The sequence below is a fragment of the Manis javanica genome, chromosome 4, assembly GCF_040802235.1.
Source record: "Manis javanica isolate MJ-LG chromosome 4, MJ_LKY, whole genome shotgun sequence".
NCBI lineage: Eukaryota > Metazoa > Chordata > Mammalia > Pholidota > Manidae > Manis > Manis javanica.
In genome coordinates, this window is record NC_133159.1 from 114465242 (window position 1) to 114480305 (window position 15064).

At 47.9% G+C, this 15064-nt stretch overlaps 1 protein-coding gene across 4 annotated transcripts in view; it reads right to left on the bottom strand.

Moving 5' to 3' along the window:
- Positions 1-15064, bottom strand: part of TOM1L2 (target of myb1 like 2 membrane trafficking protein) — a 147772-nt gene that overhangs the window by 35651 nt on the left and 97057 nt on the right. For all 4 annotated transcript variants that reach the window (XM_037019575.2, XM_037019574.2, XM_037019572.2 and 1 more), the window contains one exon: positions 7095-7244. In XM_037019575.2, the coding sequence (XP_036875470.1) occupies positions 7095-7244 (150 nt within the window). The remainder of the gene's footprint in view (positions 1-7094; positions 7245-15064) is intronic.

The following is a 15064-nucleotide window of genomic DNA, read 5'->3' on the forward strand; positions in this document are numbered from 1 at the left end:
TCAGAGCAGGAGGCCCAGTGTCTCCAACCCATGGTTCCATTGCCAATTCTGCTGCTGTCACAAGCATTTAGCTGCCTCTCTGGCTCTAGCAATTCATTCCAACCAATCCTGAAGCAGCCACAGAAACTCTAACTAACAGACCCATTTGAAGTTAAAAGGTCAGTTCCCAAAAAGCTTTGTTCATTACGACTGAGCATCTCACTTACTACAAACATTCCTACCAGCCTGGCTTCCTTACCCACTTACTCATTTTGCATACTCTGGTATTTAATGCCGCATAAAGACAGCCCCTCTTGGGCAGCACTTCCTCCTGGACTCTGGGAGGGCTGAGGACACCCGAGGAGGCCTGTCTGGACATGCCAGTGGGGAGTGCCCCTGAGCCCCACTCTCCACCAGCTGCTTTGGCTGGTGCCACCTGATTCAAAATCCAGTTGAGTCCTGTGACTCCAGCTTCAAAACACACCAGCATTTTAGCTTAGGGTCTAAACTTCAGAGCCTTAGACCTGCTCCACAGCTGCTGTGGGAGGTCAGGAGAAGAAGGTTTGGCAGTTCTTCCCATGGCTTCCTGCCTGTTCCTATGGGGGAAGAACAGCTCCAGGGACCCCTTTTAATTTAGCTTGTTCTCCATCCCAGCCAAATCTGAGATAAGAAGAATGAAGATTAAAGAACCATCACTAAAAAAAAAAAAAGAAGAAGAAGAAGAAGAACCATCACTGTTTTCTCTTGGCAGTGGGTATTTCTTGGGGTATCTGCCCAAACAGCGAGTCCCTAGGTTCCCCCATCTATGGCACTGGGAGGGAAACACACATTACAAGCTGGCCTGTCACATTCTTCTTCTCCCAGGAACTTTTCCTTGGCCAGGGAGATCTGGGCTGCTTGATTTGGGCAGGTGAAACTGTCTTCTACAGACATGGGCCCTGGGAGGAAGCCCTGGGCCAGCCTGGGACCAAGGGGCAGAGATATCCTGTGTACCCAGACAGGGGCAGCTGGTGTGCGGCAGCAGGAAGACACACGAGGGGGTTTGGAGGGCTTTCCCCATCCCTCCTGTCCCTTCCCCAGGCCCAGTCACACCCAGGGTTCTGGGAAGCCCTGCCTTGTCTAATAAACTCTCCTCTTTGCCTAGGCAAGCAGGAGTTGGCATCTGTTATTGTAACAAAGCAGTCCCGGCTAATCCACTCCCTTCCCACCTACTGCTATTTTAACCCATGTGGGACCCCTGTGCAGCTGTGTGGAGGCAACTGCTAACAGAGCATATGTTCATGGTAGCATTCTCTACTGAACAAGAGTCTGATGCCGACAGAAGAATGGGGTGGGGGCACCTTTAAAGGAATGTGGAAATGCAGAAGGAAGAACTCCAGAGATGCTGTGTGCCTCTAGCATCTTCCTGGGACGATGCTCTTGTCTTCCTCCCTGCTGGGTCCTACCTCTGAAGGCACACAGCAACCCTTGAACAGAGAAGGCAGTCAGTCAGCATTTGTCAAGTGAGACTGAGTCCAGTTCTCATGGTTACCAAGCTTCCTCATTGTCCTACTTCAGAGAACAGATGAAGACAGCCACTTAGGCTGTCAACAGAGTGAGATGACAGTGATACAGTGGAGCCCCTCTGGACAGCTGGCCCAGGTGGGATTTGAGAATCTGCTCTAGGGAGAGGTGGCAAACCAGTCTGGTTACTCTGGATCTCTAACCTAAAGCCAGGGAGGTATGGAGGGGCTGCTGGCAGGCTGCCCGATCAGAAAGCAAAGTGACATGGCAGTGCTGGCCCCTCTGAGGGCTCCCTGTCACAGGGGCTGGCTGGCTAATGATGGAGTGGCCATCTCACTGCTCTTTATGTAATTCTCCCTTTTTCTCCTGTGCCTCCAGTGCTACAGGTTGAAAGACACAGAGGAAGATCTAATGAGAGGGAAAAAAGACAGAGAAATCTAAGTTTCAATCTCCTTTGTTCCTTTGGATTGTTTACCAAACCCCAGACTAAAACCTTATATAAACATGAACTACATCCTATTGGTTTCTGCATCCTGTAAGTTTTGACAAAGTTTTAAGTCAACAAGTTCAGGTCAATGAACAACTTGTGATTTGGCTATGAGTTCTGTTCTGTGGCAGCTGTCATGCTCTGCTTATGCCCCCAGACCAGACCTCCTGTTCCCAGGGACAGGGTCCCCAGAGCGCAGCCTATCCACACAGAATCTGGCCAAAGGCTGGGCACCAGGTCTCAGACATCTTCCAAGAACACACCACTTCCAGCTTCTCCTGCCCCCACCCCAGCCCCCACCCCGACCCCACGAGCTCACTTTCTTCAGTGGAAACAGAGTATTTTTAGGCTCTTGCTGGGGCCCAGGGGTGGGGGCAGGAGAGGCATCATGCGATGAGGTTACTCTAGTAGGATGGTGACATTACTGTTCCTGAAAATAACTTCAAATGAAAGGCTAAGGGATGGCAGGGACTAGGGGTAGCCTTCTGCTCTCAACAAACAGGACTTTGCCTCAGGAGACTGGAAGGCAGGTAGCCCTGAGGCCAGCCAAGGGACCATGTGAAGAACACAGGGGGAAAGCTTAAAGGGGTGGGAGGCTCAAAGGCTGGGGGTGAGAGAGTCAGCAGGTTGCTCACCAGGTTGCTCTGCCCTCATGTATTTCCTCCCATGCTCCCAGGGAGACTGCCCCCTTCCCAAAGGGCAAACACCTGCTTCTGGGTAAGCTTACCTTACCAGTCAGGCAAATGTGTCCAGAACCATACCCCACTAAGCTCACACGCTGGGTTGGGAGAAACAGAACATGGGGCAGCGTTCCGTGAGCACCCTGAAGGGCAGGGCCTCTGGGGAATATGAGCCTGAGGGGGCATCTTTTGTGGGGAGGCTTGGGGAAGATGGGGTAGCTATAGATGGCTAGAGGACAGCCAGAGGACACAGACGCCTTGCTGAGAGGAGGGGTGGAGTGCAGAGGATAGAGTTCAGAGGGGAGGAAGGGACTGGCACCCTGGATTCTCTTCAGACAGTCAGCCCAGAGGGCTGCTGATGACAAACATGCGCCACTGGAAATGACACTCTGTGCCAATCCTAGGCTGACGAAGCCTGTGATCAGCATCCTAGGAAGGGAATCAGAAGGGATGGTGGGCTGGGGGCCAGGGCAACATCTGAGGACAAGCACCCATTTCCCTACAGGCACAGAGAGGCACTGGCTCTCCCACGTGCCTGCTGCCCTGCTTCCATCCTCGGGGAGCAACCACAGGGATGATGGGCTCAGGTCGGTGGCTGGGGGTCAGAGCCACAGGCTCTACCTCTGTCAGGAGCTGCAGCCATGCTCCCAGGCCAGAGGGTGGGAGGTGGCACTCATCTGCACAGCCTCTGGCCTTAAAAGCTTTTTAAGCGCCAGCACATTCAGAGTTCAGGCTGCCCCTTGAATATCCCAAAGCTGGGTCAAGTGCTCCCTGTCCAGGCCCTGGTCCTCCATCATCTGCATGCTTCTGTCTTCCCGTTACAGGGCCGGCTCCCCTAGGGCAGGGCTGGGCTGACCAAGGCCCCACCTCCCGGTAGCTGGGCTCTGAAGAGCACCAAGAAATGTCCAGATAATGAGGATGGCGAGAAAGAATTGCTTACAGCTCTGGCTTCCAAAAATTTAGCGGGACCTCTCTTCAGTCTGCTCTACAGAGTCTCCTAATCACAGGCTGCCAAGAAAGCCCGATCTTGTCTCACAGTGGAGCAACTCCTGCTCTCCAGGGGGAATTATCAGGCCCTTGTGCACTTTTTAAAAGTATATTCAACATGTGAATAAAATCATCTTCCTTCTCAAAGGGGTTAAAAAAAGACTGACAGAATGCAGAACCTCTACATATTCATCAGTGGACTGTAATGAAGACACCTCGAGTTGGTGAGCAGGTGAAGTGATTAAAACTCTCACTCACTGGTGGGAGAGAACGCGGGAGACCCACTGGTACAACTACTCACCCTCTATATGGCAATTTCACTCCTCAGCATTAGGTTGAACCATATGAAATTGCTAATATTTGACCATTTTGACCAAAGATGGTAGTTTCACATATTCAACTTAATACATACCCAATAAAAATGAATACATATGCTCACCAAAAGACATGTGTTAGCTGCTCAGAGCAGCAATTTTCATAATGGCCCCAAACTGGAAAGTGCCCACCAACTGTAGGAGGGAGAAACTGGCACGTGCACCTAGTGGGACTTGGCACAGCTCTGTGGGCTGTGGGGATGGAAGACCTATGGTCACACCCACCCAGTGACGACATGAGGCCTGCACATACAGACACAATGGAGCGCCGCTGCAGAGCCCACACAGATGAAGTTCAAGGACAGGAAAAACCCATCACCTGTGAGGATGGTGGGTGGCCATTCCAGGGGTGTGGGGGCTTTTTGGTTAGAGGTCATCTTCTGCTTCACAACATACGGGTTAGTTACATGGGTAGGTTCGATTTACAACAATTTATCCAGTTGTACAGTTTTTAATGTGAAATTTCCTGGTATGTATATTATATAATTCAATAAAAAGGAGAAGAAAAGAAAAGGCTAAGGATCCTGTTTATTCTTTTATTGCCTGCCTCATGACAGAAGCTAAGGCATCTGCCAGCTCTGAATGCTGCCTGCTTTTCTTCACTGGTCTGCCATGACCAAAGATCTCCAGTGAGGTCATCCAGCCTACCTGGAAGCACCCTGGCGTTTTCCCAGGGAGATTGTCCAGCAGGTCCTGCCAGATAGGAGTCTGGGAGGCCCTCAAGGCCCCAGCGGGTGGCTGCGCATGCTGCCTGGCCAGCAGGGGGAGTTCTCGGAACATGGCGCGGTCTCCTGTGGCCCCATCCTACCCACTCAGGGCTGGGAGGAGGTGGTGACCCTGAAGTTTGGAGGTCAGAGCAGGTGGGCTGGCATCCCTGGGGAGAGCCACGGCTCACAGCCAACTGCAGAAGGCTCCCTTTACCCTCAGCCGAGATCCCCACACAGTCAACAGTGGCAGCACAGATCACTGACCCTTGTCATGGCTATACTAGCCAGGGGAGGCCGACCAGCCACCCGGCCTGGCCATAGGAAGGGCCCCTCTCGTGGCTGGCTCCAGAGACCTTGCCTTGGCCACCGTGGGCCTGCACGAAGAGTTCAAACTGGGATGCCCTATCTTTTGTGATAAAAAGCCACTGCTTATTTTCCTGACATCAAATACTGAAGGTTTTGAGGCAGTGGAGTGTACTGGGAAAGCCCCAGAATGACAGGGCTGTCCAGGGGAGAGGTAGGGGTTGGGGTGGAGGGGATGAGGTGGTTTGTGCCTCTTTGTGTGAGGGTGTTTGTATGAGAGAAAGAGGGAGGAAAGGAGGAATGCAGGTGGGCAGAATGGGATAGGGACAGTGTAAGGAAGCAGGAGACTCTGATGTCACCCTCCTGGAGCTTCAGTGAACTCCACTCATCCATTCATCAGGAAAAACAACTTGCTGAGCACCTACCCTACACTGAAGTGCTCTGGAGCCTGTGGATACAGCGTCCTGGCCCAGAGGAGCAGCTGACAGGAGCATCAGCACAGAAGTCCTTGAAGACCATAGAAGAGGATGACATGAGAAGGTGTGAGCAGGGTTGTGCTGTGAGCCGGGTGTAGGAGGCCTTGGAGGGCTGTCTGAATGAGGGAGGAGCCAACAGCCCAATGGCAGGGAAGACTTGCAGGCAGAGGGCACAGCGCAAAGAACAGACAGATCCATCAGACTGCTTGGCTTGCGCCCCTCTCTCCTCTTCAACCTCAGGTGCCATACCACCTGGGAAGGCCCTGTGCCTACCCTCTGCCCCTGGGTTGGTCTGCCCTCACCTTTTGGCTCTGTGGGTGCTTAGCATTCATCTATCACAGCACTAATCACCCATGCTGGATGTACTTGAGCACCAGGGTGCTCCGCCTAAAATCCAGGTCTGTGTACACCCAGCTCAGATTTCAGTGGCTCCCCACTGCCTACGGAACAAGGCACAAACTCCTTAGCATACATGGCTCACAAGCCCCTGCCCACAGACATTCTCCATCATGCTCTATCTCCATGTCCTGGTTTTAAAACATCCTCTTCTTTTTAAGAGGTGCAGCTTAATTCCTCTACTCTTGAGACTGAACCTGGTAACTCTCTTCTAACAGAGTGTGACAGAAAAGATGGCATGTGACTACCAAGACTCAGTCCTAAAAGGCACTGCAGCATCTTCCTCCTCCTTTCTAGATCCTTCCTCCTCCTCCTAGATCACTTGCTCTAGGGTAAACCAGCTGCTGTGTTATGAGGACACACAAAAGGTCCATAGGGCAAGAGACTCAGACACCCTATCAACAGTCAGCAGAGAACTGAGGCCTCCCACCGACAGCCTGCGGGCAAGGTGACTGGGCAGTGGCTCCTCAGCTCCGGTCAGCCTTCAGGCGAGGCTGTGGCTGACACCGCAACTGCGACCTCATGAGAGCTCCAGGGCCAGAATCACACATCTAAGCTGCTCCTGAATTCCTGATCCACAGAAACTATGAGGCCATAAACTTTTGTTGTTTTAAGCTGCTAAATTTTGGGGTAATTTGTTACAAAGCAATTAATAATGAATAGATTCAAATGTGCCAACTGCTTGCTTTGATGCTTCTGGGAATTTGCACATGCTATGCTCTTTGCCTGTGATGCTTCTCGCACACTGACCTTTCCACCAGCTCCTCATCACCTTCAGGGTCCAACAGCAGTGTCACCTCCTGAGGAGTCACTCCTTAACACCATCTCCCCCATCCTGCCCCACCTGCTCCACAGTTGGCCCTGGCCCTCTGACCCGCCAGCCCTGCACATGACTGTAATGTGGCCCTTCCTACTCCACATCATCCCTGGTGCCCAGAGGCCTGCCAAGGCCCCCCATCTGCCCCTGTGGGCAGCAGAGGGCCAGGCACCCAGAAAACTTCAGTGAAGGCTGTCAACTGGCTGGAGAGCTACCCCTTAGGGTTTTATTCTAGGGGGATGAATATAAAATAGTAAGTATTTTGCAACAAATATTTCAATGCAGAAGCCTTCATTTTTTCCTCCAAATAATGTGAAAGCATGGGGACTCACTGATCAGAGGCCCCATCTCATCCCAACAACCTGGACCAGGGGAGACAACCTACCTGGATCAGAGCGAGTACCTTGTCCTGCACAATGGTGGGAGGGTTGTTCTTGGGAGAGATGATTTTCACCAGAACACTGTCTATGAAATCGCGGTTGGCCACAAGGATGTGGAAGCGGTGGCCACAGTTCTTCACACATGTTTCTAGCACCTAATGAGAAGAAGAGAGTGTTCACCAGCATGGCCACTGGGTTTCCACCCCATCTCGCCTCCCAAGTCCAGTTGAGGCATCCCCACACTGAGGCAATGTCCTTCGGGGATGATGGCAGCCCATGGTGGACTGAAGTCTCCTGTCCCTGCACAATCACCATGCAATTAGGTGGTACCTGAGGTAGCAGTTCTGTATGAGAAGGATGCTGGTGTTGAAATGGGATCAAGATGACTGAGCAGTCCCTGAAAATTAGCATTTTAACTCCTTCCTCTGGGCTTCTGGGTATAAGGTATTAGCCAATGGAACGCAGGCTCTGTCACAAGGGAAGACTGCTGCAATGGCCTGAATTGCCCAGTGAGTTATTGGCCCTTATATATGAGGAAGCAAACAAACACACATACACCCGCCCCCCCCACAACCCTGCTTCTGCAACTAAAACAGGCAATGACAGAGGATTTTCCACCCTTAGTAAATGGTTTGTAGGCCTCAGCAGCCAGTCGGCTTTAAGGTCCATATTCACTGCAAACCCTAGCCCCACTGCCAGCTCCAACCTTGTCTGGAAAAATGAGTTACACGGGTGTTAGAAAAGCAGAGTGCATGTAGGTTCTGGCCAGATGGCCAGTATGGGTTGAACTTCAGCTCACCACTTTCTCCTTGAATGGCCCAGGACAAGTGAGGCTGGGCCTCAGCTTTCTCATCTGTGAAGTGCCCCTACCCAGGTCTGCAGTAAAGATGAGAGAGGCATGTCTGAAGCACCCAGCACAGTGCCCTGCATTGGAGAGGGACCAGAAAATGAGGACTGAGGATATGACTGCCTCTCGGAAGGCTGCTGTGTACCCCCAGTAAAGTGACAGCCTCTTAGTCCCCACAGGACAGGGGAAAGGCCCTGGGAATTCCAAGATACCAACTGGAGGCTCTCTCCAGCCTTGAACAAACATAGCCTTCTGAATGTCTCAGCTCTCTGTAGCCAATGCATATGATTACCTGGCCCTTCGCTTGCTAGCTCCCCCCGGGGCCACAGCTGACTAGTGGAGAATACCTCCTTGGGAGGATTTCTCCAGCAATGGGGGACATTTCTGACTGCCTCACTTATCTTCATTTGCTCAAACTAACCAGACCACTGTTACTTTACATGGCCATGCAACAGGGCTGGGTTCATACAGCGAAGTACCACCTTGATAAAGCATGGCTGTAAAGAAAAGTCCACAGCCTTGCCATTAACTGGATGCAGATTGCATGCCAGGCACTGTGTGGATCTGTTCACATTATATCTAATTTCATTTAATTCTCACAACTAATTAATTCTCTTTTAGTAGATGTTAGTATGCTCCCCACCGTCCTTCTTTTTTTTTTAGAGTTAAGAGGCTTAGAAGGGTGAAGAAACTGGTCTGGTATAAACTGCTCAGTGCCAGAAGCAGGATGTGACTCCCATCAGCCTCCGCTGGAGTCTTCATCCCCTCACCAGCTGAGGCCACAGGGCCGCCCTCCTTCACAGTGCTCCTCCAAGGTCAGCAGAGAGTCCCTCAGACAGCAGGAAACATGTGCTAGATTTCTTGTTCCCTCATTTGGTCCTTGAAGTAGCCCTGTAAGGTGGGTATTGTCCCATTTTAGAGATGAGGAAGCTGAGGCTGGCAGATGCCAAAAACTTCACTGAGGGCCAGACCTGGGCCCCCTGAGGTTCATCAATGCAGCTGGCCGTACCTGCTCTTCACTGCTGCCTGTGCCCTGGGAGACCCCGGGTTCCTCTCGGCTTGCCAAGGAAGACCCCAAAGTTCAGTGTCCCCAGGCCACTGAGGCTTCCCTCTGTCACAGGGGTGATCTTTTTCTAGCCTCTAGTTGTGCTTGATTCCAGGCGATAACGAGGTAACCAGCATTTACTCTCACAGTGGCCCATGGGGCTGCTGAGATGAACAAAAAGGCTCTTCTGGCCCTCAGGGAGATAGTCACCCTTCTTTCTAGGATCCTCTAAAACCCTCCTCCAAACTCTACCTATGCAGACAGTGGGCTTCCAGGGATGAAGTAGGTGGCAGGAAAAACGGTTTATCTTGGGAGAGCAGGTGAGAAAGGGAAGGGCAGGAGGCTGGGGGAAAAAGCAGGTGTGGCGAGGACGAACATGGGAACAGGACGAGCAGGAAGGCAGAGGTGGTAGGGCAGCTGTGGCCTCCCTGCTCTGGGCAGCACTTCTCACCTTCAGGAAGCAAATCCTTACCTTTTCCTGGGCAGCAGACTTTACAGTCAGTGTGCCCAGCCTGGCCTCTGGGGATTCAGATGTACAGGCTTGGAAATGCCCTTGGAAATGCAGAGCAGCCCTGAAGCCTAGTAGAGCAGGAGGTGCACAAGTTCCCAGGCTGGCAAGGCTGCTCAGCCCCAGGAAGTCCAGTGGCCTACTTCATGGCACTCTACCAAAAAGGCCCTTGGCAAAACTGTCCCTGTGGGTCATCAGACATGAAACACACAGTAGCGATTTTTCAGAATGCTGCCAAAGCCCACAGAGTAAGCAAAAGGTGCCCCTCACTAATCAGAAACAGACATTTCAAGTCCACACACAGGCCCAAGCAGAGAGCCCCTCAGGACCTGTGACTAACTTCTATTTTGGGTAAATTTTTTTTTTGGTGTCATTAATCTACAATTACATGAAGAACATTATGTTTACTAGGCTCCCCCCTTCACCAAGTCCCCCCCACATATCCCTTCACAGTCACTGTCCATCAGCGTACTAAGATGCTGTAAAATCACTACTTGTCTTCTCTGTTGCACAGCCCTCCCTGTGCCCACTGCCAGCATAGGTAGAGTTAGGAGGAGGGTTTTAGAAGATCCTAGAAAGAAGGGTAACTGACTTCCTTGAGGGCCTGAAGAACTCCCTGGTTCATTGCTATAGACTTCACAGAAACAGAAAAAAAATCCTAAAATTTGCACAGAACTACAAAAGACTCTGAACCAAAGCAATCCTGAGAAAGAAGAACAAAGCTAGACACTTCACACTTCCTGATTTCAAACAATATTGCAAAGCTATAGTAATCAAAACAGTATGCTACTGGCATAAAAGTAGACACAAAGCCCAAAGGAACAGAATCAAGAGCCCAGAAATAATCCCTTGCATATATTGTCAACTAATGTTTGACAAGGAAGCCAAGAAAACTCAAGGGGGAAAGGATAGTCTCTTCAATAAATGTTTCTGGGAAATTGGAGAACCACATGCAGAAGACTGAAACTGGATTTCTATCTTACACCACTCACAAAATTTAACTCAAAATGGACTAAAGACTTAAATTTTAAGACCTGAAACTGTAAAATTACTAAAAGGAGAGGATAACATAAAGGAAAAGCTCCTTGACAATGGTCTTGGCAAAGATTTTTTTGGAAATAACACTGAAAGCAAAGGCAACAAAAGAAAAAATACACGAGTGGGATTACATCAAACAAAAATGCTTTTACACAGCAGGAGAAACAGTCAGTAAAATAAAAAGGCAATCCACAGACTGGGAGAAAATATTTGCAAGCCATCAATCTGATATATGATTAAGATCTAAAATACATAAGGAACTTTTACAACTCACTAAGAACAAAAAGAAAATCTGAGTTAAAAATGGGCAGAGGACTTAAATAGATGTTTTTCCAAGGAAGACACATAAATTGCTAGCAGGTACATGAAAAGATGCTCAACATTACTAGTCACCAGGGAAATGCAAATCAAAGTCACAACTGGACATCACCTCCCACCTGTTAGAATGGCCAGTATCAATAAGAAAAGAAAACAAAGTGTTAGCAAGGATGCACTGTTGGTGGGAATGTAAATTGGTGCAACTACTATGGAAAACAGCAGAGAGGTTCCTCAAAAAATTAAAAATAAAACTACCATATGATCCAGCAATCCCACTTCTGGGCACATATCCAAAGGAAATGAAAACAGGATATCAAAAAGATATCAAGGGATTCTAAAGATGGTGGCATGAGTAGGGTGGCAGAAATCTCCCAAAACCATATATATTCTGAAAATACAGCGAATACAACTATTCCTAAAAGACTGACCAGAAGACACAGTACACGAGCCAGGCTACATCTACGAGAGCCCAACATCTCGTGGAAAAGGGTAGGATACAAAGCCATGACCCAGCGGGACCCGAGCACTCCCCCCTCCCCAGCTCACCAGAGAGAGGAAGGGAATCAGAATGGGGAGGGAGTGGAAGCACAGGACTGCTAAATAACTAGACCTGGTGGTCTGCCCCAGCAGCACAGACACACACTGCATGGTGCACTGCATATTGGAGGAGTGGAAAAGCAAGGTCAGAGATTGAGACTGCGAACAGGTTCCCACAGCTGGCTGCCCAGGGACAAAAGAAAAGCAGACATTTTAAAAGTCTTAAAGGGACAAGGGTTTAAGAGATGGACCAAATCATCCTGGGGCACTCAGCCCAACAGGCTGGGAACTTTAAGGAACTTCAGGAGTCCTAACCCCCTGGGTGGCAACGCAGCTCTGAAGCCCCTCGCAGTGATAAGCACCCTGCCATTCCTTCCGCATCGCCAGCACTATAAGCAAACGGCAGACACGCCACTGCTGCGGAACAGCCGGGGAGCGGCCCCGCCTACAGCAACCATACAGCTTAGCACAGAGGCTTCTCCCTGAATGCGGCTAACCAGCCCATACCCAGAGGCTGCTCCCTGCACGTGGTTGACCGGCACAGACAGCAGAGACTGGCACAGTCTGGGAGACACAAAGGGGCTTTGTTCTTGCAGCAGAACACACGTCACTCGCCTGTGACCCCTGCGAGTGCCCTAGGCCATCCCGGGAGCCATCCTGCCCATGACAGCTCAGGGGATTAACCCAGAGGCTGCTCCCTGTGTGCAGTTAACTGGCACAGAAAGAGGAGACAGGCAAGGTGACCAGCAAGCAGGAAGTGACTTTGTTCTTCCAGCTGACACATGCGCCGCTTGCTGGTGACCACTCCCATCGCCATGAAAAGGCAGAAGAACATTGTTTAGTCCAAAATCCCTCAAACACCAGAGAGAGCACTTGCTGAGACTGAAATCACCAATCTTCCTGAAAAAGAATTCAAAATAAAAGTCATAAGCATGCTGATGGAGCTACAGAGAAATATTCAAGAGCTAAGGGATGAATTCAGGAGGGAGGTAACAGAAATGAAACAAACAATGGAAGGATTTAAGAGCAGACTGGATGAGGTGAAAGAGACTATTAATGGAATAGAAATCAGAGAACAGGAATACAGAGAAGCTGAGGCAGAGAGACATAAAAGAATCTCTAGGAATGAAAGAATATTAAGAGAACTGTGTGACCAAACCAAACAGAACAATATCTGCATTATAGGGGTACCAGAAGAAGAAGAGAGAAAAAGGGATAGAAAGTGTCTTTGAAGAAATAACTGCTTGAAATTTCCCCAGTCTAGGGAAGGAAAAAATCTCTCAGACCATGGAAGTCCACAGATCTCCCAACATAAGGGACCCAAGGAGGACAACACCAAGACATATAATAATTGAAATGGCAAAGATCAAAGTCAAGGACAGAGTATTAAAAGCAGCCAGAGAGATAGAAAAGATCACATACAAAGGAAAACCCATCAGGCTCTCATCACACTTCTCAACAGAAACCTTACAGGCCAGAAGGGAATGGCATGATATATTTAATGCAATGAAGCAGAAGGGCCTTGAACCAAAAATACTGTATCCAGCACAATTATCATTTAAATTTGAAGGAGGGATTAAACAATTCCCAAATAAGGAAAAGTAGAGGGAATTTACCTCCCACAAACTATCTCTACAACATATTTTAGAGGGACTGCTCTAGGTGGAAGCACTCCTAATGCTAAATAGCTGTTACCAGAGAAAATAAAACCACAGGAAAGAAAGTAGACCAACCAAATACTAACTAAAGACAAAATAAAAGCAGCTATCTACAAAATCAGTCAAGGGAAACATAAAGAATACAGATAAAACATCCAACATTATAAGCACCCACATATGTGACACAAATACTAACAGAATTAAGAAAGGGGAATAGAATGCAATGTATTCATTCTAGGAGACTTCAACACTCCACTCACTCTGAAGGACAGATCAACCAGACAGAAGATAAGTAAGGAGACAGAGGCACTGAACAATATATTAGAACAGATGGACCTAACACACATCTACAGAACTCTACACCCAAAAGCAACAGAATACACATTCTTCTCAAGTGCACATGGACATTTTCAAGAATAGATCATATAATAGGCCACAAAAAGAGCCTCAGTAAATTAAAAACATTGAAATTGTACCAACCAGTTTCTCAGATCACAAAGGTATGAAACTAGAAATAAATTACACAAAGAAAATGAAAAATCCCACAAACACATGGAGGCTTCACAACATGCTCCTAAATAACCAGTGGATCAATGACCAAAGTAAAACAGAGATCAAGCAATACACAGAGAAAAATGACAACAATAATTCAACACTGCAAAATCTATGGGATGCAGCCAAGACTGTGTTAAGAGGAACATATATTGCAATACAGGCCTACCTCAAGAAAGAAGAACAATCCCATATAAGTAGTCTAAACTCACAATTAATGAAACTAGAATATGAACAACAAATGAGGACCAAAGTCAGTAGAAGGAGGGACATAAGAAAGATTAGAGCATAAATAAATGAAATCGAGAAGAATAAAACAATAGAAAGAATCAATGAAAGCAAGAGCTGGTTCTTTGAGAAAATAAACAAAATAGATAAACCCGTGGTCAGACTTATCAAGAAAAAAGAGTCTACACACATAAACAGAATCAGAAATGAGAAAGGAAAAATCACTACGGACACCACAGAAATACAAAGAATTCTTAGAGAATACTATGAAAAATTACATGCTAACAAACTGTATAACCTAGAAGAAATGGAAAACTTTCTAGAAAAAATACAACCTTCCAAGGCTGACCAAGGAAGAAACAGAAAATCTGAACAGACCAATTACCAGCAATGAAATTGAACTGGTAAACAAAAACCTACCTAAGAACAAAATCCCTGGACCAGATGGCTTCACCACTGAATTTTATCAAACATTTAGTGGAGACCTAATACCCATTCTCCTTAAAGTTTTCCAAAAATAGAAGAGGAGGGAATACTTTCAAACTCATTCTATGAGGCCAGCATTACTCTAATACCAAAACCAGGCAAAGACACCACAAAAAAGAAAATTACAGACCAATATCCCTGATGAACATAGATGCAAAAATACTCAACAAAATATTAGCAAACCAAATTCAAAGATGCATCAAAAAGATCATTCATCATGATCAAGTGGGATTTATTCCAGGGATGCAAGGATGGTACAACATTCGATAATCCATCAACATCATCCACTACATCAACAAAAAGAAGGACAAACACCACATGATGCTGAAAAAGCATTTGCCAAAATTCAACACCCATTTATGATAAAAACTCTTCACAAAATGGGTATAGAGGGCAAGTTTCTCAACATAATAAAGGCCATATATGACAAACCCACAGCCAACATTATACTTAACAGCGAGAAGCTGAAAGCTTTTCCTTTAAAATCGGGAACAAGGCAAGGATGCCCACTCTCCCCATTTTTAGTCAACATAGTTCTGGAGGTCCTAGCCACGGCAATCAGACAACACAAAGAAATAAAAAGCATCCAGATTGGCAAGGAAGAAGTTAAACTGTCCCTGTTTGCAGATGACATGATATTGTACATAAAAAACAAACAATCCACTCCAAAACTACTAGATCTAATATGTGAATTCAGCAAAGTTGCAGGATACAAAATTAATACACAGAAATCTATGGCATTCTTACACTCTAACAAT